Genomic DNA, 25,603 nt, shown 5'->3' with positions numbered 1-25,603 from the left:
CTCCGACTCATACACTGATGACCTCTGACCTCCGGCTCATACACTGATGACCTCTGACCTCCGGCAGGCGTCAATGATGCAGCAGGTATGCGTGTCTCTGAGTTCGTGGGCAGTAATGTAGCGTTCTCATGGTTCTCATTTATTATAATCTTTATTATTTAATTTATTTATTATAATCTGTCATCGTGAACAATCTCATTGTTTATTATCATGAACATTCTCACTTGTTCTGACGTTAGCATGGGACAAGCTAACAACAGACGTTCGATTTAACGGTCGAAATATCACCGTTTCTAAAAATTAGAAGGATATTCCAGTCAGGCTGGCGCCACCTAGTGTCACCGCTCCAATTCATTTTTCTCCAGGTTTCTGCGGAGTGAAACCGGCTGATGAATCAGGTTAGGGATAGTCCAGATCTTCGCTACAACTGTGGAGTTTTTAATTATTTGGATTGGATCAACCGTTTATTTGATGATCAATTATTCCTTCAATGAGTTAATAATCGGGGTTGTTTTGGATAGTGAAAAGCCCGTGAGCATCAGCTCCCAGTGCTGCTCAAGTATTTCGACTAAATACAGACTGCAGACAGTAGGCTGCAGACTAAATCATGTTTCCTGTGGATTTCCTAGTTTGTCTTAAAAATCTCTTCTCTCTGCACATGGGATCGACCCAGAACTCAGTTTTATTTCTATAATAATTCTTTTGTATAAGAAGTCTTTTCTATTCTACCATAAAGACCAGCTGCCCTCCCTCAGATCTCCCATGAACAGAGCAGAGCCTGTTTTCCAGCAGCCTCGTGTCCCTGTGTGGAGCTACAGTGGAATGCTGTCTTTATTATGTGGGTGCTTCTGTTTCATACTCTGGTTCTGTGTGTGATGGTGTGATCTGTGTGCTCCAGGCTGATGTTGTGGAGGGCCCAGCTGACCCCAGCGTGCTCCTCAACTCTATAGGTGTGAATGTGAAGGTGTGCAAGGAGCTGCTGGTGCAGATCCAGGCCAGTCTCGACCGTGTGGAGGCTCGGAGAGGGCAGAGTCAAAGGACTCGCTCTGTCCAAGGGCCCTCACACTCTGCTGCTGGCCGTGCGGTGGGGCCCCCTTCTGCTTGCTACACTCTCTTCCGCCTTCTGCCTCAAGACAGTGAGTGGGCCAAGAACCTGGAGAGGCAGCTCCGCACACACACATATGAACTGCTGCCCAAGGAGCAGCTGGAAGCAGCCCTCAGGTTTCTGACTGAGGGGCCCACGGAGGAGTGCACCCTGTACCAGACAGCTGAAGGGCCCACACAGGGGCCCTCAATGTGCCAGTGTGCAGAGCACCTGTCTGCAGAGCACCTGTCTGCAGAGTATGTATCTGCAGAGTATCAGTCAGCTGAGGGGTCCACGGAGGGGCCCACCTTGTACCAGTCTGTGCTGGACTTCTCTCTTGAAAACACACAAGTACGGTGGTTCTAGGAAATGATCTGGTTTGTGTCCTTTTTACTCTGGGGATATAGAAGTAATGTAATGTCTTGTGTGACCAGGAGCAGCAGCTGAGAGGAGGAGCTCAGATGCAGGACCTCAGTGACTGCAGTAAGACTACAGAGCAACACTGACACAGTAACATGGGCCATTTTGAGTGTGACGTGTGCTTGTGTTTGTGCAGGATGCCCCGGGGAGAGCAGTGAAGAAGGCCCCCCAAGCTCCCTGCCGCCCTCTATGTAACACCACAAGACACGCACACATTCTTTTCCAGTTCATTTCACTTTGTGTACCTGATTTTGTGACAAAAAAAATCAACTTCACATTTTATAATCTTGCCCAAATGTGAGGTTCCAATAAAATCAAAGCTAAACTATATATTTTCAGACAAATAATTCCATTTTTTTCCATGCTCAGAAAAAAAACAACAGCTAGTCATATGTATTATTATAATTTTTATTTTATTTATTATTTATTAAAATCTCATTTGAAATAATTATTTCAGAGCTAATTTTAGAGAGTCGTGTTTGTGCATGTGCCCACTGCCTGTGTCTGAGTGAGCAAAAAGCTGTACCCTGGACAGTAATGAGGGAAACAGTCCTAATCCATGTCTTTTCTTTTCACTGATGCCAGGGCTCTGCTGCACATAGAAGAGGGAGACATCTCTAGTATAACCCACTCTCCTCCTCCTCATCAGAAGATACACAGTCTCCTCTTTAAAAGACATTTGGCCCCTTGTAACAGCACCCCACGAAGCACAGGTACCAACAGCTCTGCCCACTGTGTCAAACAAACCCCAACACAGCCATTTTACCATCTGAGAATGGTAACAAATCAAATTCTAATTGTGACGGAAGACTGGCTTTAATTGACAGTCATTCTAGACATTCATTTTTGCATTTGTGCTAATGAGCCCACAGAGGAGACCTGAGAAGACAGAGTAGACCTGTTCTATTGATAGGTTGCAGTGAACCAGGGGGGTGTTCTACCTGCATCTCTATGGTGGAATTTTCAACAGTTACCATGGTGGCACAATGCACACTTTGGCAAATACAGACAAAAAAGTTTTAAGATCAACAAAAAACATGATTACGTGAACTAAAGTGATTAGTTAGTTTGCAATTGTAATTTTATATGGAAAGACTTGTTTAAACGCACGCATCATCTCACCCAGGGGTCTCCAAACTTTTTTCCTCCGGTGAATTACCTTTACCAAACGAAAGTGCCAGAGACCTCCTCATTTTAGCGGACGCTAGAAATTGAGTAATTTTCAGAGCCACAGCCTTCGATTGGGACAGTTAGAGGCCTATAAAACATACACCACTATCCATTTATTAGTGCAGAAAGGAAAGTTGGGCATGAAAATGATACATTTACAATTTTAACAGTCATTCTATTCATCAAATTTGAGTTATTCAGCACAAAACTTATAATTCAGAAATTCTTTGGCAAGCTACTTGGAAAGTGGTGGAGAGCTACTGGTGGCTGCTGAGCTACAGGTTGGAGACCCCTGATCTAATCTGTTGTAGTTCCAACTAAGTCTCTTTCTAGCCAGACTGTGTTAAAACAAAGCCAGATTAATGCTCTGTTAGAAGCTCTGTTAGTCAAATTGAGTAACAGAGCTTCTAACAGAGCAGTGCTTTCAGTTAGCTTCACACACCCCCAGACAATGTATATGGCATTAGCTGTATCAACAGGTTGTACTGTGCAGGGTGTGTTCTGTGCTTCCTACAGGTGTCCAGCTGATTTCTGACATTTCCCATCTGGTGAGCAGCCCGTATGCCTCACAAAGCTACTGCACAGCTGGAGACAAGTCAGCCAACCTCTCTGTAAGAACATAAACATGCTCCTCTAGAGAGTCAGCACATGGACTTCTGCATTCAGCCTGTTTTACATCTCTTTACATTTCAGCAGCCAAACTCGTACCCAGTGGTTCGAGCAGCAGCAAGGGAGCAGCACCAGCGAGACAGAGACCTGGAAGCCGGCATGAAGAGAGCGCAGGAGGAGCTGCTGTTCGGTATGTCACCCCAAGGATCACTCACTGTGTCCGTCTTCAGTCTAGTGCAGACTCACTCTAAGTACCCCTCTTTATTCTGAAGAGTCTGAGAGAACAGCTGAAGGAGAGGGCCAGGGAACAGCTGAAGGAGAGGCCAAGGGAACAGCTGAAGGAGAGGGCCAGGGAACAGCTGAAGGAGAGTCCCAGGGAACAGCTGAAGGAGAGGCCCAGGGAACAGCTGAAGGAGAATCTGAGGGAGCAGTTGAAGGAGAGGCCAAAGGAACAGCCGAAAGCAGGGCCCAGGGAACAACTGAAGGCGAGGCCCCGGGAACAGCTGAGGGAGAGGCCCAGGGAACAGGTAGGGCAGATTGTTCGTCCACTAATCCAAAGGTTGGCAGTTCGATTTCCACTCTCCGTATAAACATCATTAGTAGAGTGGTCAGATCATCTGACCCACAGGTTTTGCTGTGCGATCGCAGCTCCCACAGATACTGTCGCTGTGTCCATGGGGAAGACACATAACCCACCTCACCCTCAGTTTTTGCGTACACTGGTGTGTGAATATGTGTGTGTGTGAATGGGTGAGTGGTTCCTTAATGTAAAGTGCTTTGAGTACTTAGAAGGTGCTTGACCATTTACTATTTAACAGTTCAAGGAAAGGCCCAAGCAACAGCTGAAGAAGAGTCTGAGAGAACAGCTGCAGGAGAGTCTGAGAGAACGGCTGCAGGAGAGTCTGAGAGAACAGCTGCAGGAGAGTCTGAGAGAAGAGCTGCAGGAGATTTTAAAAGAACAACTGCAGGAGAATCTGAGAGAACAGCTGGAGAGGCCCAGGAAGGAGAAGTTAACACCAAAGCCTGGGGATTGGCCTCACATCATCAGCTGTACATGAATAATATGGGCATCAGGTGAGGCTCCCTCAGAGACTGCTGCACACATGTAATCTCAGGGTTTAACTGCTTGTGTCTGGTTTGATTTCAGAAGTCACCTCACACTGGACAATGAGCCGGACAGTGCTGAAAAGGTCTTTTAAGCCTGTGTTCATCAATCTACTAACATACTGTTTTTGGGCAGTGAAATTATGTATTGGTTAGTGGTCGGTAAACATTACTTCAAAATAATATTACTCAAGTAAAAGTAGTGGTCCAAGAAATTAAAAGAGTGAACAAGTATTGAGAGAAACAACAACTCAAATGAGATTAATTTAAAAAGTAACTGTCGGGACATAACCTTTGATTTGTAAGGATAAGGATTGAATTTACTGTAACTGAAAGTACCAGACAATAATGCACCCAATCTGATATTTACAAAGGATAGACAGATGGATAAAAATGATAAAACTAAACATATCTGAAGGAGCTGCAAGAAACCCAAATGTTCAGATTATTTCATATTGTCTACATAAAGCTTTTGTCGCTTCTAGACTGTGGACAGTCTTCAAGTTAACTACCGTGTGTGAGTCCACAGTCTGAAAAGGAACCACAATTTTTACTCTAGTGAGAGTACTGCTACTTCCATGAAATATTACTACGTAAGAGTAAAAGTATGCTGCTGGAACAGTACTCTGAGAAGTACAATAAAAAAAAAAAGTTACTCAAGTAAATGTAACTGAGTACTAGACCTGTCTATCTCGACTTATCGTTCAATACATGACAGATGGAACAATTATTTTTGGGGTAAATATTTATTGTGGGTACTTTTTCTTTGACTTTGTGCTGTTGGGGAAGTATTATTTTTCTGTACTACGATAAGATTGGAGCTAAAAACGTTAGAAACATCATTTCCACGACTCATTGTAGATACATAACATGGTTTACAAATTTGGGCTGTTGATTTTTCCACTGCTGTACAGGACTCTGCACTGGTGTGTAAAGTGGTCTCCAGAGCAGAGAGCCGAGAAGGACAGGAGCCAGGGAAGAGCCTACCCGGTACTCGTCTATCTGAGCCGTCTGAAGTCTGCTGCTCACCACATGAACAAGGTAATGATGACAATAAAGTGATGCACTGCTTGTCCAGTCAGACTTGATTTAGTGGGTTAGTACTGGTCGTCAGTATTTATCATAGTTTTACGTCAGTTAAGTGATAAAAATACAGGAAGTAGTGCTGAGTTCTGAGTTTTATTAGTTTAGTCATAACGACTGTGTAATTTAGACAAGTTTTGGTTGCTAGGTAGCAGTTATGGAATTACCTCTACGTATGTCACATCTAGTGCCCATTGCCAACCAGGAAATAAAATTATACACTTAGAAGGAAAACTAGAATCATTTTTTAATTATGTGAGTAAGAGAGTAGTTCAACCTTGTAAAACATGCATTCTTACTGTAAGCGGAGCCTCTCCACAGATCTAACCTGCAACTTGGCCTACATATATTTAATGCCATACTATGGAAGATTCCAGACAAAGGAATAGCATCCATACAGGGAAGCAGGTGGCTCATATCCTGGCTCACACAACATTGATATGTAGCATTTGTAGCATTTTGAATTCTACACATGCATCTGGAACGGCTCTCACTGAAATAAATGGGGAAAACTGGAGCATCATGGTTATTTGAAATTATGTGATGGAAGCACCATAAATCATCATTTTCAGATCCAGTTGAGTGAAAAGCACAAATACACAAATACTGTCCACAAATACACAAAGCGCTTCTTTCTGCACACTTTTCACAAACAATAGTCTGTATTGATGTGAAAATAAGCTGAGGTATGTCGTGTCATGTTTGTTGTGGTTCATTTGGGCGCTTTGCCACAAACGGGATTGTTCCTTGTACAGCAGGCTCACTCCCCTGCAACACCCTGGGTTCTTCTGAGTTTGTGAACTCACAAATATCAGGAGAGTTCATGGTGCTGTGTGAGGTTAGGCGGCTCACCCTCCAGAAGAACTTATATTGTGCACCTTTAAAAGGAAAGGAAAATGTGAAATAATTCATAACAATAAGAGCTGTGTGTGTTTTCAGGTGAGCCACAGTGGGCGTCTCTTCTGACTGACAGTTACAGGTGTGTTGTTAGTTTATTTCAACCACATTGTTAAAACAGTGACAAACTAGTGTCAGGAAGGTCACGGTAACGTTGTGTTTTTGTGCTTGTTCTGATCGGTTGTTACTTGTCCTCAGAGCTCACTCCACTCTGGATGACATCCTGCAGGCTCATTTGCACGACTGAACCCCATCAAATCCAAGATCCATGTTAAAACCTCTCCAGCATGATGAGAAAACAAAGTTATAACATCGTAGAAAGCACAAAAAGCTACATTTAGTATACTGCCTCCTCTTTAATCGTAAACCCCGACACTTTTGGTGACCAGTCATGGATCTCCTCCTCTAATACACTGGAAGATGACTGAATTTAATGAATGATTAATTAAATAAATATATATATATTTTTTTTTTAATTCTAATTTTATAATACATAATGATTCTCTGGTTCAAAAAAGTTTGTTCTGTCTTCAGTTTTGGTTTATTAGAGGACCCAGATTACACAAAGTAGACCCTTGTGAGCTTTAGGCCATGTTACAGTTGTTTAGGGCTGTTCTAAAATATTGAAATATCAATATATTGTATCATTTAATGTGATGATACAGTATCAATAGCTTGGGCTGCTGTATCGATATATCACCAACATTATTTTTTGGTATATTTTACTCAATTATTTTGTTACAGCTACAGTTATGTTGCTTGTTCAGAGGAAGGAAACTCGTTTTTGCGACACATTTGACATTTTCACTGTTTTGAGGATTAAAATGTTTGTATTTCATATGAACTTTGCACAAAAAGTGATTTAATAAAGACTTTTAGTATCCACAGACATGATTTAGCTTTTATTTTTTATTGAACCGAATCAAATTGATATGAAATATATCAAATCCAAAGTGCACTGTATCGAGATATGATATATGTAGATATATAGAGGTATTGTGACCTATGTATGGAGGTCTGTATCGTATCGGCAGTGATCCCCAGCCCTACTGTCATTCCCTCCTCAAAAACAGACCTACAGTTGTGTTTTGTTTTATTCACACATTTGAATAACCCTTTATTATTAGTCTATCTACCGCTCCAATGCTTCACTTTTGTTTTTGACACTCTGAGTCCCCTCTTCCATTTGCTCTCTGCGCTAAGTCACTCCCCCATCATGCTATCACTACACAATCTGTGTGCATCCCCCTAATGAAACTACTGCACATTGCCTCATCTGTTGTGTTGTGATTCGTGTCATGCTTTTGTATATTTATGGAGAATTGTCGTTAGGGAGCATGGGTTACGCTTGAGGGTGGAGCACAGGACAGAATCTTACAGTTAACTGTGAGGAGGGTTTGAAGAGAGCCTGGAAGAGCTCACAAAATGACTGAAACATGCTCGGAGAACATGTAAAAACCTCTTCTGTTATGTTTTTGATAAGAGGACAATGTTATAATATGGTAGAAAGTTCACAAAGTTGATCTTGCATAATACCCCATTTTTAAAGAGTAAATAAATATTAAGAGGCCAAAGTGGCAAAAAGAGACCAAAATGAAAATGTACCAGCTCCTTTGGCTGATGTTAAAGTCAGGCCCTTTAAATAAACCCCTTATTTATATTCCCTTTAAAACAATACAGCACATAAAAGCATTTTTAAAAAAACAAACTTTTCTTAGATGAAGCAGTCTTTATGAGGTGGTTTCTGTGACTCTCATTTTCATGTTTCTGAAGAGAATCCCCATCATGAGCTCGTTAATTACAAAGTGAACAGCTAAATGGTTTCTCTACACTGTGGATGCTCATGTGTTTCCTTCAATCCCCTTTTTCTATAAAACTCTTGGTATAATGTGGACAGCTGAAAGGTCTCTCTCCCGTGTGACACATCAAGTGTTGATTTAAACCACTCTTTCGTATGAAGTCTTTGCGACAAACTGAACATCTGTATGGTCTCTGTCCTGTGTGAATCTTCATGTGGTGTTTTACGTCACACTTTCGTCTGAATTTCTTTTCACAAATTGAACATCCGAAAATGTTCTGGTCTGAGTGAGTAGTCATGTGTTGTTTGAGAGAATACTCAATAGTAAAGGTCTTTGCACAAACCAAACAGCTGAATGGTCCTAGCCCAGGGTCTCAATTGTGAATCCTCAAGTGGCGTTTCTCTTTATTTTGAAGTTCTTTTGACAAACTGAACACTCGAAAGATTTCTCATCTAAGTGAGTAGCCATGTGTCTCTTCAAATTCCCTTTCTCTGTAAATGTCTTTTCACAAACAGAACACCCGAATGGTCTTTCACCAGTATGAACCCGCATGTGTATCTTTAGATTACCTTCAAGTGTGTAACTCTTTGAGCAGAAAGAGCAGCCAAACAGTCTCACTCCTGTGTGAATGCTTTTGTGTACTTTCAAAGAACTCTTTTCTGTAAAACCCTTTCCACAAACTAAACAGCTGAATGGTCTCTCCCCTGCATGTCCTCTCATATGTCTGTTTAGATATGCCCTGTACTGAAAGACTTTTCCACAGTGATAGCATTTGTGTAGTTTGGCTGGGTCCCTGGCCACACTCCTGTCTGCACTAGCACTGTCGCTGCGAGCTGGCTCTTGCAGCTGTTCAGTCAGATTAGTGTGTGTTTGTAGAGTGGCTCTTTCAGCTGTCCAGTCTTCAGAGTTGTCAGTGTCAGAGGAGCTGTTTAAGCCTGGTTCTGCTCTGCTCTCCTCTTTCAGGGTGTGATAAACTGTGGAATCCTCTTTCTCCTTTTCTCCTTTTCATTCTTCACAGTTACACAGATGTACTCAGATGTAGATTGTCTCTTGGAGAACATCCAATTTGATCTTCACCTCCTCTGGTTCTTCTTTAATGTGGAGCAGACACCTTTGGATACCTGCAGGATGAAGAACAGATGAAAAAAGATAAGGTTATTTGTTATAACTTCTTTTTTAAAAAGGTTCTATATTTTGGACATTTGACTCTTGTGAACTTTAAGCCATGCTAGAGTGTAGTTCCCTCCTCAAAAACATACCTGGAGTTGTGTTTTGTTTCATTCACACTTTTCAGTAATCATTTATTATTAGTCTGTCTACACCTGTCTGCTCCACCTGTCGAGGTTTTCAAGTTAACAGCTTCCTTTACCTTAGTAGAGATTGGCAGTTTCAGAGTGGACACATTTCAGAGCCCTTTTGGATTTATTACAAACTGGTTTTAGCCATATTTGGCAACCCCAAATACAAGGTGAACACATCAGATAGGCTAATGCTGATTTATTCTTGGTTATAAAAAAGTCAATTGAGTTTTGGGGGTTTTCAAGACAATTATCCAATCAGAAAGCAGAATGAGCCTCACATGAGGCTCTCATTTGGGTTGCCAGTTTCAATGCTGAAGTCCAGTTAGTTTAAACCTAAAATGCCTTTCTGTCTTGTCTGATTCCCTAAACTCCAGCACCTGCACCAATCATGGATCAGTGCTAGTGCAGCCTCTGCAGCTCAGAGAGGGAAGAGGTTTGTCCATATACTGAGAATGAGGGGAAAAAAAACTGGTGTCATCTACAGGTTAAGGCAGTGGCCATGCAGGTGGTACCTGCAGCACGTCCCCTCTTGTCCAGTAAATACAAGAGTACAGTGTCTCACCTGCACAGTGTGACTCCTCGTGTCACTCACTGCCCACACTGGAAGAGAGAACACAAGGCTTCACACTCATTTATATGCTTAATAATGGATATTAACATGTTTCTTTAGGGAAAAAAACATAATTAAAGAGGCTGATTATTTAAGCCAGTTGTTCTCGATTCATACGTCATGTTTGCTCATTATTTGGGCTGTTTTATGAGAAACTACAAATATAGACAACGTGTCCCCTTTTAGTTTTCAGTCCCACAGAAGATCACAGTGTGTCAAACATGCACTGGCTGTCCTTCTTAAGTCGCATTTCATTTCTCTTTCCTCGCTTCCTTCTCTTTGATTCCTCTCTTCGATCCTCAGTTTTTCAGACGTCAATCAAATGCACCATAATAAAACAAATATGATTGATCCACAAAGGAAATGATTTGGACACAAGAGTCACTCATCACAATATAATAGAATAACAAAGAGAAAAAAATAAAATAAATGGTAATAATAAAATCTAAATAAGTAGCAAAAATAGCAAGAGGCCGGTGTGAACTAAGACATAATTCTATAAATGTAAAAATACAGTATAGAAATGTAGGAACACACGTCTCAGTTAAATACAAGAGGCTGTGAGAAGAAACAGCACAAATATGAAATAATGATTGACAGCACAACTTTGGGTTTTCTATGACATAAGGGTGAGTTGTTGTACAGTTGTAGGGAGTATTATCTGTCCCTCTATAGTCTGCTGCAGTGGGTGAGCAGTAGTGTCCATGATGGAGAGCAGTTTGTCCGGTGTCCTCGTGTCTTGTACCGCTGGTTAGGAACCCGAGCTTCCTGTTTTTTAGGAGGGAGGAGAGATGATATAAACTCCTCACTGAGACCAATAAAGTTGAATTATTTTATAAGATGTCTGGCTCCAGAAGCCTTCCTCAGGTTTATTCCTTCCTTCTGTGGTTTTCTTTGGGACACCACTTAATATGGCAAAATTGATTGACAACTGAAAAATGGAGGATCAAGGAAAGGAATGAAGGATAGTGTGACCAGAATGTCAAAATCTAAAACTGGGACTCTCTCGGTGTGTGGTGGTTCATAAATACAAAACTGTGAAACCAGTGTGTGATTAAGGAAAATTGTTAATTGCACTCTGCCCATTCATGACAAACATATAAGTCAGTATCGTCACATTTTCTTTGTGTTTTGGTCATTTTTAAAGCTGCTTTTCTGTATTTTACCTAAACAAATGTCAATGTATGCCTCTCTTTACTGTTGGCAGGTATAAAATTGGTCAAAAACAAGGACACCTGGGACATTTCTTGCATTAAACTGGACAAAATGATGGATGGATGAATTTGCAGAGACAGGGGACACGGGGCTCAAAACTGGAACTGTCACGGGTCAATAGAAATCTGGGTCAATGAGAAGGAAAGGAACTTCTAAAGCGCATTTAACTAGTTTTGGATGCGCTGCTGGTTCTGGGTCAGTCCGCAGGGGGCAGGGCGCAGGGCGCAGGGCGTAGGACTGTGCGCTTTGAGCGTCCTGCTGCAGCGGCTCGAAACTCACCTGTTGTCCCCGTCCTCCGGCTCCTGCTTCAGCTTCAGCTCTCAACACTCACCACTGCCCCCTAGTGCCGTTTGATGAGTTTTCCTGCTAACCTAGACCTACATTACATTCTGTTGCATGAAGTTTGAAGCAGTGGGTAAAAGTGTTTTCCAAATGGTAGCCTATTATAAATGGTGTGCAAAATGTCCAGAGCAGTGGATTTAAATGAGCACATGATCATGCTGTATACTCACTTGACTCTGGTTTTACAAATTTTGTCAAACCAGTTTCATAATTAACCTCTCTGGATCAGATCTCTTAACTAAGCCTTAACTAATGGTGTCACAGTGAGGAATCAGTGGATCTAGAACGTGCTGTTGTGTCCTTAGGCAAAACACTTGAGCCACACTGCCTAGTATTAATGTGGTCTGTGAATGAGATCTGTGTGGTGAGTGGGGTGGCGGAGGAGAGTGGCAGCCTGGCTTCTGTCAGTCTACCCCAAGGCAGCTGTGGCAACAATACTAATTTACCATCACCAAATGTGGAGCGAAAGAATAATGTATGACAAACACAAACACACCCAAATGTAGTATTATTATTATTATTATTATTATTATTATTATTATTCATGTTAATGGTAGGTCAGCCCATGGCTTTAGTAGACCAAGAACCTTTGGTCTTGATTGAGGCTCATTTAAGACAAAAATCACAAATAAAATGACAGAAGGCACACAGGGCCATGTTTTGATTCTTTCATTTGGTTTAATACACTAATGCTTGAGTAAAAACAATAGACAAACACTGAGTCTCGCACGTTACAGAAGCAAACCTCTGTTTCCACAAGTCACACACGACTGTGACAAGGCCTCAAATGTGTGTCCAGTCAACTGCCCACCCCACAGTCCTTCTGTTCGCCCAAAGGACCTGGTGAGCTCCCCACAGTCCCAGCAGGATCTGGACCAGCTTTAACTCACTCAGACCTGGACTGGATTCTGTTTGTGAACTGAGGATGTCCATATGTATCCACAAGTCTCTCACCTGTGCTCATTGGTCAGATATGGAACTGTGACTTGACAGATACATCATGGTGTAATCAAATTAAAGTACATCGTTTATTTACTCAAGTACTATTTTTAATGTGTGGAGTATTTTTTAGTCTTTAACAGGTGCCTACAGCAACACATGAGAAATCCTACTATCATGAAATGATGTGATCATTTATTACTGGACACAAAATGTTCACACTGCCTGATAGTATCACATGATTTCATGATCGTTTTCACATTAAAACATAACACAAAATTATAATGATGTGAAATGATGCGATATTGAAAACATGTGCATACAGCAACACTGGAAGATCAGTCCACCTTTGTGTGCTTGTACCATTTGTACCAAGGCTTAGACAGACGCTGGTATGGACAGATGGTTCGAGACAAAGCTACATCTTCTGTTATCACACCTGTGGCAGAATGAACTTTTGGAGGCAAGCTATGGGAGAAAAGCCTTGAGTCACCCTCTCGACGCAAAGCTGAGAGGAGTAAAGTCAAGTCCCTGCTTAGTTCTCGCTCACAGCCTATGGCTGTGCACAGAAGCAGCACTGTTCCTCCTGCCACTGTGTTACATAATCCAGCAACAAACAGGAAAAATGCAGTAATCCAACTGGTGTTTACTGGTGTGTTATTGCTCAAAAATACCTCAAAGAAATTACTGTTCACATGATCGCCTCTCCACAGATCTGACCTGTAACTTGTTGACCAGCTGTGGTCACCTGCTTGTCTCCGTGGAGACAGATGACTGATACAATACAAGCAGTTGGTGAAAAAAAGTACATGATGCATCTTTAAGTAGATCTATGTTATAATTTTACTCCTGCATAAATATTTTTGACTTTACTTGAGAAAGTAACTTGAGTATTTCCTTCAGTGCTGCCTGTGTGTGTGTCACAAGTTCCTCTCACACACCTTCTGACCCACATCACTGTGCGTGCGTCTTCATGTGGATCTCGAAGCGGCTCTTCTGAATGTAACTCTTGGCACAGACTGGACAGCTGAAGGACTGCTGACGTGTGTGGATCCTCATGTGCTGATTGACTTTACTCTTCTCTGTAAAACCCCTGGAGCAAACCGAACACCTGAAAGGTCTTTCGCCTGTGTGCGTCTTCATGTGTGCTTTGAGACTGTTGTCGTATTTAAATGCTTTTGCGCAAATCAAACAGCTGTAAGGTTTCTCTTCAGAGTGGATTCTCATGTGTATCGTGAGATTCCCTTGTGTGCCGAACCCCTTTCCACATACAGTACATTTGAACGGTGTCACTCCAGTGTGATAGGTCATGTGTTGTCTTAGTCGAGCCCTGTCGATGATGGCTTTGTCACAGATAGGACACCTGAAAGGTCTCTCTCCTGTGTGGGTTATCATGTGTTGTGTTAGATGACTCTTCACTATGAAATCTTTGTCACAAAGTGAACACTTGTACGGTTTCTCTCCTGTGTGTGTCCTCATGTGTATCCGTAAAATACTTTTTTGCGTGAAGGCCTTAGAGCAGTAGGAGCAGACGAAAGCTCTATCTCCCGTATGTGTCTTCATATGCAGTTTGAGAAGATGTTCTGTTGAAAATTCTTTGGGGCAAAGAGAACACTTGAATGGCTTTTCTTCCAAGTGTGTGTTCATGTGCGCTTTGAGACTGTTGTCATACTTAAACCCCCTGTCACAAACTGTACACCTGTATGGTTTCTCCTCCGTGTGGATTCTCATGTGTACTTTTAGATTGCACTTGGACACAAAGTTCTTGGCACAGACTGAACATTCGAAGGGTCGCTCTCCAGTGTGCGTCCTCATGTGTGTCTTTAAGAATGTTAAGAAGCGATACACCTTCCCACAGTGAGGGCATTTGTGAGGTTTGGTTGGGTCGGCAGCATCACTTACGTCTCCACTAATGCCGTCACTGAGAGCCGACCCCTGCAGCTGTTCAGTCAGCTCTGTTTGTGGAGTGAGACTTTCAGCTGTCCAGGCTTCAGAGTCATCTGTGTCAGAGGAGTGTGCTTCACCTGGCTCTGCTCCGTCACTGTCCTCCTCTGCGTCCTCCTGTGCATCCTCCTCTTCACTCTTCACTATAACACTGATGTACGGACACTCCAGGTTCACTTCCTCTTGTTCTTCCTTAATGTCACATGGAGCTGAAGAGGAGTCTTCTAATATCTGAACACCTGCAGGACACATCACAACTTTGCACTTTATATTTGAACCAATTTGAACTAGAGTGCGGCTGTAAAATGAATTCAGTTGAACTCTGTTTTTAATACCCAAGATTTAAAAAAAAAAATAATAATAATAAAAATTGTGAAATCAAGGATTATTATGAAACCACTAAGTGATTACACAGATATAAGGCCACATGGTAATATCTGATTTAACCCTTGTGCCTTGTTAAGTGAAATTTGTGTATCTGAAGGTACATTTATCATGACAACTTTGGCTGTGGTAGTTTGATTGCAATGAAAATTCATGTGTTTTTACAGAATTTAGAGTTTCGTCCTGATCTGACCAATTTTGGCAAAGTGAGAAGTTTTGTAGACACACTGCGTGTTTTGGAAATTTGTGTATCCATTGACTTCTATTATAAACTCATTTTTAACCCCCTCTCAAAATCAAAGTGAACATAATTTATAGGCTTATTATAGGATGTGTGTATGTGTATGTGTGTATACACACATACACATATATACATATGTACATACTTGTATCCATATGCATACACGCACAAATATGTTTTCGTTTATGGTCGTACAAACTATCCATGTGAAACTAAAACTGGCACAAAGTTCAGTGCTTTCTTTGTCAGCACAACATGGTGTCATAATATGCACATGGCGGCAGGGGGCTGTAGAACTGCAGTCTTGAAAGATTTCCAAACTGAACCTTATCGTTATTTGTTTGGGACTGGATCCACAAAACTGCCAAATTTATCTTATGGCTTAAAGTCCTTTTAACTGACAGGAAACGTGTCTCTGGGGTTGAATAATGGCACCACTTTCTGAAGCTAGAGAAGACTTTGAACTTTGAGCCAGTTTTTGTTTCTCTATAATTACTTAGCCTATCCACATTAAAGAAAAACTCGCTCCAAGTTCAACATCTTCTCTGTTAAGATAAATAAACACAAGGGAAATATGTTTTACACAATAGCTTCAGAAAGTGGAGCCGTTATTCAACCCCAAAGACGTAACTGTTGTCTGCTAAAAGGACTTTAAACCATAAGATTAATATGGTGTATTTGCAGAGAACTAATCCTAACAAATAAAAATAAGGTTCAACATATGGAACGTCACTTATTTCTTACAAACATACATTTCCCATAGTTATAGAAGGCCTCTGCTCTTCATCTGTTCACTCTTCACAGTGAACATGGGACACGTGTGTGCTGTGCTTAACAGCAGTGCCATAACTAGATCTAGTCAAATGGAAATGAGCTCAAAGCTACAATCCAGTGTGTTTTCCACATGTGCATCATGGATGTTCATGCACCATCCAAACCAAATAACACTGAACTAAAAACACAGAAGTCCAGAACACTTGCTCCTCAGGGACAAGGATCAGAAGGTAACAGAGAGTGAAGATGAGCATGCTCGTAGTATAAAAACTTACTGTGGTAGAGTAAAAAGCTAGAGAGCTACCGGTGTCGAAATGTCTTGACTTTTATCATAATTCCAACAGAGTGCCTTGGACTTTGTTTTTATAGTACAAGCAGGTCATCTTCACTGTCTGTTAACATTCAACTAAATTTGTGTCAGTTTCTGTTTCGTAAGTACAGAAATGACAGAGATATAAAGACTAGAAGACTGTAGGTGAATAGGGAAACATTTCAACTTGAAACTTGTATGTAGTTTAAATACATCAATGTAAGAAAACTGCAGTATCAGTTTTTCATTATGTAGTGTGTCATGTTGCAGACACCTGCAAATCATTAGAAACCACAGGGTAATACTGGACTCTTAACAGCCACATCAAATCAGGAACATCTGCGGCTTTTTACCACCTTTTTCCACTGGGAAAATCAAAGTTATACTTAAAGCAGTCTGAAGGAGACTTGGAGAGACTGATCCATGTGTTTGTCTCCAGCAGGTGAGATACTGTAACGGCCTCTCACTGTGACACAGCTGCAGTACATCCAGAACAACTCTGCTCCTGACTCGAACCAGGAAGTGTGAGCACATGTATCCTGTGCTCAGGTTTCTGCACTTCCTCTGTAGATTATTAATAAAATGCAGCTGATTCTATTCTATTCTATCTATTCTTCTTTTATATATTTTTTATGATAATACAATGTCATCAAAAGGGAAATCTGGCTCTTGTCCCCACCTCAGTGTATGACATCAGAGTGATGACACTGGATTTCACATTCATTTGTTCTTTTCATACTGAAGCTTGTGCAAATTTTGGACGTTTAGGTTTTGAATGAAATATCTGTTCAGAAAAGGAACAAAATGATTCCTTACACTTGTAACATGCTTTTCAGGCTTGTCGCAGCCGCTCAAAGTGTGACACTGAACTCATTATTCACACCATACAGGGTGGTGGTGAGATGTAGCCACAGCTGCCCTGGGACAGACTCATGCAAGTGTGGCTGCCAATCTGTGCCACTCACCCCTCTGACCACCACCAACATTCACACACACACACGCACACCCCACCCGTGAAGAATGTTACACTGACGACAAAGGTAAAGTAAAGTTTCAGTGACAACAGTGTGGCCTTGGAAAAGCCTCGACACTGATCAAATCCTTTGATTTGATTTGTGCTGACAGAGCGCTCGCTGAACTTTGTGCCACTTTGGTTTGGTCATGTGGTTAGGCCCATTTACACATGTAGAGCCTATTAATAATAAACCATCTGCTTTCTGACACTTAAAAAGCAACATCCTCAGCCTTTTGTCTGTAATAAAAAGCCTTATAGGCTAGCACGAAATGAAATCAAAAAGCCAATTTATGTATTTAATTGTTTATTTATTTATTTTTGTACCACGCTCACTTCCCAGCTGGGCAGGTAAGGATTATAAAATATTTCTGAGAGCATTTGCAAAGTTATGTAATAATTTTTGTAATTGTAATAATTTTTTGTAATGTTCATTTTGGTAAAAGAGATATGAGCCTAATTTAGAATTATGAAATGTAGTAGGCCTGTGTATTTGTACTATTTTTTATTATTATATTATTACTATAAGGTGCTGTACAAATAAGAGTGAGTCCAGCCAATAGGCCAGAAGTGTCTTACCGATGCAGTATGGGTCCTCCGTGCACCGACCGTCCACACTGGAAGAGACAACACAAGGCTTTATGCACAGGCCTATATACGTCTGTTTAGATAAAGTGAGTATATCAGCTTTAAACATCCATCCATCCATTTTCTTCCACTTATCCGGGGCCGGGTTGATGGGGCAGCAGTTTGAGCAGGGACTCTCAGACTTCTTTCACCCCAGACACATCCTCAGGGGGACCCTGAGGTGTTCCCAGGTTAGCCCAAAGACATAGTCCCTCCAGTGTGTCCTGGGTCTTCCCCGGGGCCTCCTCCCCGGTGGGACATGCCCAGAACACCTCCCGAGGGAGACGCCCAGGAGACATCCGGGACAGATGCCCGAGTCACCTCAACTGCTCCTCTTGACGTTATTTAAAAGGTTAAAAGGTTTAAACATTTGTATAATTATTACTGTATTGGTGGGATAGTTGGCCTACGTGTGCTAAATATTTATCTGATTTTTTTTTTTTTTATTATGCCATTTTCTTCTTTCCTCATCAGCTGTGTTTTGTTTCATTCGTGTGTTTAACACAAACTCTGCAGATTTAGGCTTTTTTAGTTTTCATAATTATTTCTTCTCTCAGACAGAAAATACTCACCTTGTGATGTCATGTGGTAATACAGGAAATGCTCCACTGTGTTTTTAAACTCCAATACGCCTAAAAAGTAGCTGTAAAACTAAAACTATGGCTTGAAGACATCACAACAGGACATCCCGCTAAGTTTTCCATGAGCTAACAGTTAGAACACGACTTTAAGGCAGGAATAATAAAGGAGGCCTGTATAAAGTGCGGGCCTAAATATAATTGGCCTAAGCCATGAGAGTTGGTGTCTGTTCCAAAGGGCGCCGCCTACGACGTGTCCCTTATCCGCCAGTGACACGCACGCGTTTTGCTTGATCTGTACCTGACTCGGTGCGCCTGGTTCGGGGTCAGTCCGCAGGGTGCCGCGCTGTGCGCTGAGAGCGTCCTGCTCTAGCGGCTCTAAACTCACCTGTTGTCCCTGTCCTTCGGCTCCTTCGGCTCCTTCGGCTCGCACAGCTCTGACTCCTGCTTCAGCTTCACTTGGGCCATGTTCCAGTGCGCCATGTGCGCGTTCACACTGCGCTTCGGACCAAACAGTGGCGCAGTCTGTTGGAGCGGCTGGAGCTGACGCCACTGCCGCAGCCTCCGTCTTCCTCTCTGTGGCTTCACGGCGGTGTTTGTCCAAAAGTGGCACATTACCTCCACCTACTGGCGCGTGAGCGTCTCCACAGTGGGGCTGGGATTTGCAGTTCCTCCAGTGAGCACATGATAGATACGGTACGCGGTACGCGGTACGCGGTACAAGACCAGTTCAAACATTTATTTTTCTTCTTTATTTCCAGTATTATTTACATTGTAGATTCTCAGTGAGAGCATCAAAATTATGAATGACACACATGGAAATTAGCAAACAAACAGTAAATCTCTTCACCCTGACACTGAAGTGAAAACTATTTCAGGAGACTTCATCATGACACTCACTGAGATAATACAACTGTACAATTGTTAGGATAAATAACTAGGTTTAGGTGGTGTATAACTACTGCTATGATGTAACTGATGTACTGCTATATTTTATTATTGTACTATTATAATTCACTACACAATGAGGCAGAAAACAGGGACTAGATTACAGCTGAAGGATGCAGAGATAGTTTCAGTTCATGTATAAGATATTCTATTTCTATCTATATGTCTAATCAATTAACTAAATAGGGCAAGGACTTATTGATAGGGCTATACTGACTCACGACTCATCACCCTGATCACACCAGCAGGACGCTCCTGTAAGAGGAGTGAGATGAATCCAGGGGATCCTTGTCACAATCAGCTAAGATTGTGCAACGTGCCAAGAGGCCTGGCTGCACCAACGAAGAGGCACTAAGTCTAAACCACGGTCGCCTCCCACTATAGTTTGTGTATAAAAATCATTATACAGGCATATATATTCAGTCTCTGCATGGAAATGTCAGCACAGACTCCTTGTACAAGAAGGACTTTGGAATAAGTAAATTATCTGCACTTTATTTCTGTTTCAACTGTAATTTTTTTATTTTATTTTTTTTGTCTAAGCAAAAACTAACGAACATGCAAGGAAAAGGGTTATTTTCCTCAACACAACTCATCCTTATGAAACAGAAAATACTCCCTACAACTGTACAACTCACCCATGTCACTGTTGCACTGTGTTCATCAGAACATTACAGTACATTGTTACCATGGTGCTTCCAAGGACCCCTGAGCTGCCTGAGAACACCTGAACTAAATGTCTAACAGTTAGTGAACTAAGGCTGTATCTGAAAATGGTCAAAAATACTTCTTCCTTGTCCTTCCTTCACCTTCCTTCTCCTTATCGCTGACCTCTGAGAGCATCATCATGAGGTCGACTATAAGGACCAAGGAGGAGGAAGTGCAGAGAGGAGAAGGAGCTGTCGCTGCTTTAGGTGGATCCAGATCCTCCAAACCAGCAGCAGGAACAACAGTCAGAAGTACAGACGCCCCAGCTCCACGACTGCACCAGCCTCAGGACAAATGTATATATACACCTTAACTCTTCATCACAACAGAGACGACGGAAACAAAGTGACTGTCAGTGTTGGGGAGTAACAGATTACATGTACTGGAGTTACGTAATCAGAGTACAAATTATGAGTAACTGTATTCAGTTACAGTTACTGTTTCAGTGAGTGGTAATTGGATTACAATTACTTTGTTGAAATAAATGGATTACACAGCGGTATTTTCCTGTTTTCATATTTTGGGATAAACCAGGACTAAAACCAGGACTAAACCAGAACTAAAACCAGGACTAAACCAGGACTAAACCAGGACTAAAACCAGGACTAAACCAGGACTAAAACCAGGACTAAACCAGGACTAAACCAGGACTAAAACCAGACTAAAACCAGGACTAAAACAGGACTAAACCAGGACTAAACCAGGACTAACCAGGACTAAACCAGGACTAAACCAGGACTAAAACCAGGACTAAAACCAGGACTAAACCAGAACTAAACCAGGACTAAAACCAGGACTAAACCAGGACTAAACCAGGACTAAAACAGGACTAAACCAGGACTAAACCAGGACTAAACCAGGACTAAAACCAGGACTAAAACCAGGACTAAACCAGAACTAAACCAGGACTAAAACCAGGACTAAACCAGGACTAAAACCAGAACTAAACCAGGACTAAACCAGAACTAAACCAGGACTAAAACCAGGACTAAACCAGGACTAAACCAGGACTAAAACCAGGACTAAACCAGGACTAAAACCAGGACTAAACCCAGGACTAAAACCAGGACTAAACCAGGACTAAACCAGGACTAAACCAGGACTAAAACCAGAACTAACTAAACCAGGACTAAACCAGGACTAAAACCAGGACTAAACCAGGACTAAACCAGGACTAAAACCAGGACTAAAAGGACTAAACAGGACTAAAAAGGACTAAACCAGAACTAAACCAGGACTAAACCAGGACTAAAACCAGGACTAAACCAGACTAAACCAGGACTAAAACCAGGACTAAACCAGGACTAAAACAGGACTAAAACCAGACTAAACCAGAACTAAACCAGGACTAAAACCAGGACTAAAACCAGGACTAAACAGGACTAAACCAGACTAAACCAGACTAAACCAGGACTAAAACCAGGACTAAACCAGGACTAAACCAGGACTAAACCAGGACTAAAACCAGGACAAAACTAAACAGGACTAAAAAACTAAACCAGGACTAAACAGGACTAAACCAGGACTAAAACCAGGACTAAACCAGGACTAAAACCAGGACTAAACCAGACTAAAACCAGGAAAAACCAGGACTAAAACCAGGACTAAACCAGGACTAAACCAGGACTAAAAACCAGGACTAAACCAGGACTAAACCAGGACTAAAACCAGGACTAAAACCAGGACTAAACCAGAAATAAACCAGGACTAAACCAGAACTAAACCAGGACTAAAACCAGGACTAAACCAGGACTAAACCAGGACTAAACCAACTAACTAAACCAGGACTAAACCAGGACTAAACCAGGACTAAACCAGGACTAAAACCAGGACTAAAACCAGGACTAAACCAGAAACTAAACCAGGACTAAACCAGAACTAAACCAGGACTAAAACCAGGACTAAACCAGGACTAAAACCAGGACTAAACCAGAACTAAACCAGGACTAAACCCAGGACTAAACCAGACTAAAACCAGGACTAAACCAGGACTAAACCAGGACTAAACCAGGACTAAAACCAGGACTAAACCAGAACTAAACCAGGACTAAACCAGGACTAAACCAGGACTAAACCAGGACTAAACCAGGACTAAACCAGGACTAAAACCAGGACTAAACCAGGACTAAACAGGACTAAAACCAGGACTAAACCAGAACTAAACCAGGACTAAAACCAGGACTAAAACCGGAAAAAACCAGGACTAAACCAGAACTAAACCAGGACTAAAACCAGGACTAAACCAGGACTAAAACCAGGACTAAAACCAGGACTAAACCAGAACTAAACCAGGACTAAACCAGGACTAAAACCAGGACTAAACCAGAACTAAACCAGGACTAAAACCAGACTAAACCAGACTAAACCAGGACTAACCAGGACTAAAACCAGGACTAAACCAGGACTAACCAACTAAACAGGACTAAACCAGGACTAAACCAAACTAAAACCAGGACTAAACCAGGACTAAAACCAGGACTAAACCAGAACTAAACCAGGACTAAACCAGGACTAAACCAGACTAAACCAGACTAAACCAGGACTAAAACCAGGACTAAACCAGGACTAAAACCAGGACTAAACCAGGACTAAAACCAGGACTAACCAGGACTAAACCAGGACTAAACCAGGACTAAACCAGGACTAAACAGGACTAAACCAGGACTAAAACCAGGACTAAACCAGGACTAAACCAGGACTAAACCAGACTAAACCAGGACTAAAACCAGGACTAAACCAGGACTAAAACCAGGACTAAAACCAGGACTAAACCAGGACTAAAACTAAACCAACTAAACAGGACTAAACCGGACTAAACCAGGACTAAACCAGGAACTAACCAGGACTAAACCAGGACTAAACCAGGACTAAAACCAGGACTAAACCAGGACTAAAACCAGAACTAAACCAGGACTAAACCAGAACTAAACCAGGACTAACCAGACTAAACCAGGACTAAAACCAGGACTAAACCAGGACTAAAACCAGACTAAACCAGGACTAAACCAGGACTAAACCAGGAAACCAGAACTAAACCAGGACTAAACCAGGACTAAACCAGGACTAAACCAGGACTAAAACCAGGACTAAACCAGGACTAAAACCAGGACTAAACCAGGACTAAACCAGAACTAAACCAGGACTAAACCAGGACTAAACCAGGACTAAACCAGGACTAAACCAGGACTAAACCAGGACTAAACCAGGACTAAAACCAGGACTAAAACCAGGACTAAACTTGAACTAAACCAGGACTAAAACCAGGACTAAAACCAGGACTAAACCAGGACTAAACCAGGACTAAAACCAGGACTAAACCAGGACTAAACCAGGACTAAACCAGGACTAAACCAGGACTAAAACCAGGACTAACCAGGACTAAACCAGGACTAAAACCAGGACTAAACCAGGACTAACCAGGACTAAACCAGGACTAAACCAGAACTAAACCAGGACTAAAACCAGGACTAAACCAGGACTAAAACCAGGACTAAACCAGGACTAAAACCAGGACTAAAACCAGGACTAAACCAGACTAAACCAGAACTAAACCAGGACTAAACCAGAACTAAACCAGGACTAAAACCAGGACTAAACCAGGACTAAAACCAGGACTAAAAGGACAAACCAATAAACCAGGACTAAACCAGGACTAAACCAGAACTAAACCAGGACTAAAACCAGACTAAACCAGGACTAAAACCAGGACTTAAACCAGGACTAAACCAGAACTAAACCAGGACTAAAACCAGGACTAAACCAGGACTAAAACCAGGACTAAACCAGGACTAAAACCAGGAAAAACCAGGACTAAACCAGAAATAAACCAGGACTAAAACCAGGACTAAACCAGGACTAAACAGGACTAAACTAAACCAGGACTAAACCAGAACTAAACCAGGACTAAACCAGGACTAAACCAGAACTAAACCAGGACTAAACCAGGACTAAACCAGACTAAACCAGGACTAAACCAGGACTAAAACCAGGACTACTAAACCAGACTAAACCAGGACTAAAACCAGGACTAAACCAGGACTAAACCAGGACTAAAACCAGGACTAAAACCAGGACTAAACCAGGACTAAAACCAGGACTAAACCAGACTAAAACCAGGACTAAAACCAGGACTAAACCAGGACTAAAACCAGGACTAAACCAGACTAAAACCAGGACTAAACCAGGACTAAACCAGACTAAACCAGACTAAAACCAGGACTAAACCAGGACTAAACCAGGACTAAACCAGGACTAAACCAGGACTAAACCAGGACTAAAACCAGGACTAAACCAGGACTAAAACCAGGACTAAACCAGAACTAAACCAGGACTAAACCAGGACTAAACCAGACTAAACCAGGACTAAACCAGGACTAAACCAGGACTAAAACCAGGACTAAACCAGGACTAAACCAGGAGTAAACCAGGACTAAAACCAGGACTAAACCAGGACTAAAACCAGGACTAAACCAGAAATAAACCAGGACTAAACCAGAACTAAACCAGGACTAAAACCAGGACTAAACCAGAACTAAACCAGGACTAAACCAGGACTAAACCAGGACTAAACCAGGACTAAACCAGGACTAAAACCAGGACTAAACCAGAACTAAACCAGGACTAAACCAGGACTAAACCAGGACTAAACCAGGACTAAACCAGGACTAAAACCAGGACTAAACCAGGACTAAACCAGGACTAAACCAGGACTAAAACCAGGACTAAACCAGGACTAAACCAGGACTAAACAGGACTAAAACCAGGACTAAACCAGAACTAAACCAGGACTAAACCAGGACTAAAACAGGACTAAAACCAGGACTAAACCAGGACTAAACCAGGACTAAAACCAGGACTAAACCAGAACTAAACCAGGACTAAAACCAGGACTAAAACCAGGACTAAACCAGGACTAAAACCAGGACTAAACCAGGACTAAAACCAGGACTAAACCAGGACTAAAACCAGGACTAAACTAAACCAGGACTAAACCAGGACTAAACCAGGACTAAAACCAGGACTAAACCAGAACTAAACCAGGACTAAAACCAGACTAAACCAGAACTAAACCAGGACTAAACAGGACTAAACCAGAACTAAACCAGGACTAAACCAGGATTAAAACCAGGACTAAACCAGGACTAAACTAGGACTAAAACCAGGACTAAAACCAGGACTAAACCAGAACTAAACCAGGACTAAACCAGGACTAAACTAGGACTAAAACCAGGACTAAACCAGAACTAAACCAGGACTAAACAGGACTAAACCAGGACTAAAACCAGGACTAAACCAGGACTAAAACCAAGACTAAACCAGAACTAAACCAGGACTAAACCAGGACTAAAACCAGGACTAAACCAGAACTAAACCAGGACTAAACCAGGACTAAAACCAGGACTAAACCAGGACTAAACTAGGACTAAAACCAGGACTAAAACCAGGACTAAACCAGAACTAAACCAGGACTAAACCAGGACTAAACTAGGACTAAAACCAGGACT

At 41.9% G+C, this 25,603-nt stretch overlaps 2 protein-coding genes across 2 annotated transcripts; one reads left to right on the top strand and one right to left on the bottom strand.

The window, feature by feature from the left end:
- The first annotated feature begins 38 nt into the window (after nucleotides 1-38).
- Nucleotides 39-7,139, top strand: LOC129407474 (uncharacterized). The gene is made up of 13 exons (XM_055148670.1): nucleotides 39-85; nucleotides 899-1,435; nucleotides 1,519-1,567; nucleotides 1,641-1,695; nucleotides 2,090-2,217; nucleotides 3,191-3,285; nucleotides 3,368-3,473; nucleotides 3,556-3,810; nucleotides 4,102-4,357; nucleotides 4,431-4,473; nucleotides 5,302-5,428; nucleotides 6,410-6,449; nucleotides 6,566-7,139. The coding sequence occupies exons 1-13, from the start codon at nucleotides 47-49 to the stop codon at nucleotides 6,612-6,614; spliced, it is 1,779 nt and encodes a 592-aa protein (XP_055004645.1). The 5' UTR covers nucleotides 39-46; the 3' UTR covers nucleotides 6,615-7,139.
- A 5,149-nt stretch (nucleotides 7,140-12,288) lies between these two features.
- LOC110166968 (zinc finger protein OZF-like) lies at nucleotides 12,289-19,153 on the bottom strand. The gene is made up of 3 exons (XM_020932270.2): nucleotides 18,832-19,153; nucleotides 17,818-17,855; nucleotides 12,289-14,756 (listed from the first exon to the last, which is right to left on the bottom strand). Exons 1-3 carry the CDS (start codon nucleotides 19,056-19,058, stop codon nucleotides 13,528-13,530), a joined length of 1,494 nt encoding a protein of 497 aa, XP_020787929.2. The 5' UTR covers nucleotides 19,059-19,153; the 3' UTR covers nucleotides 12,289-13,527.
- Nucleotides 19,154-25,603: the final 6,450 nt, after the last annotated feature.

This window comes from Boleophthalmus pectinirostris, unplaced genomic scaffold (assembly GCF_026225935.1).
Source record: "Boleophthalmus pectinirostris isolate CB_2022bp ecotype Guang Dong unplaced genomic scaffold, ASM2622593v1 HiC_scaffold_12, whole genome shotgun sequence".
Lineage (NCBI taxonomy): Eukaryota > Metazoa > Chordata > Actinopteri > Gobiiformes > Gobiidae > Boleophthalmus > Boleophthalmus pectinirostris.
The sequence above is the reverse complement of the archived record's forward strand: the minus strand, read 5'-3'. Positions and strand labels throughout refer to the sequence as shown.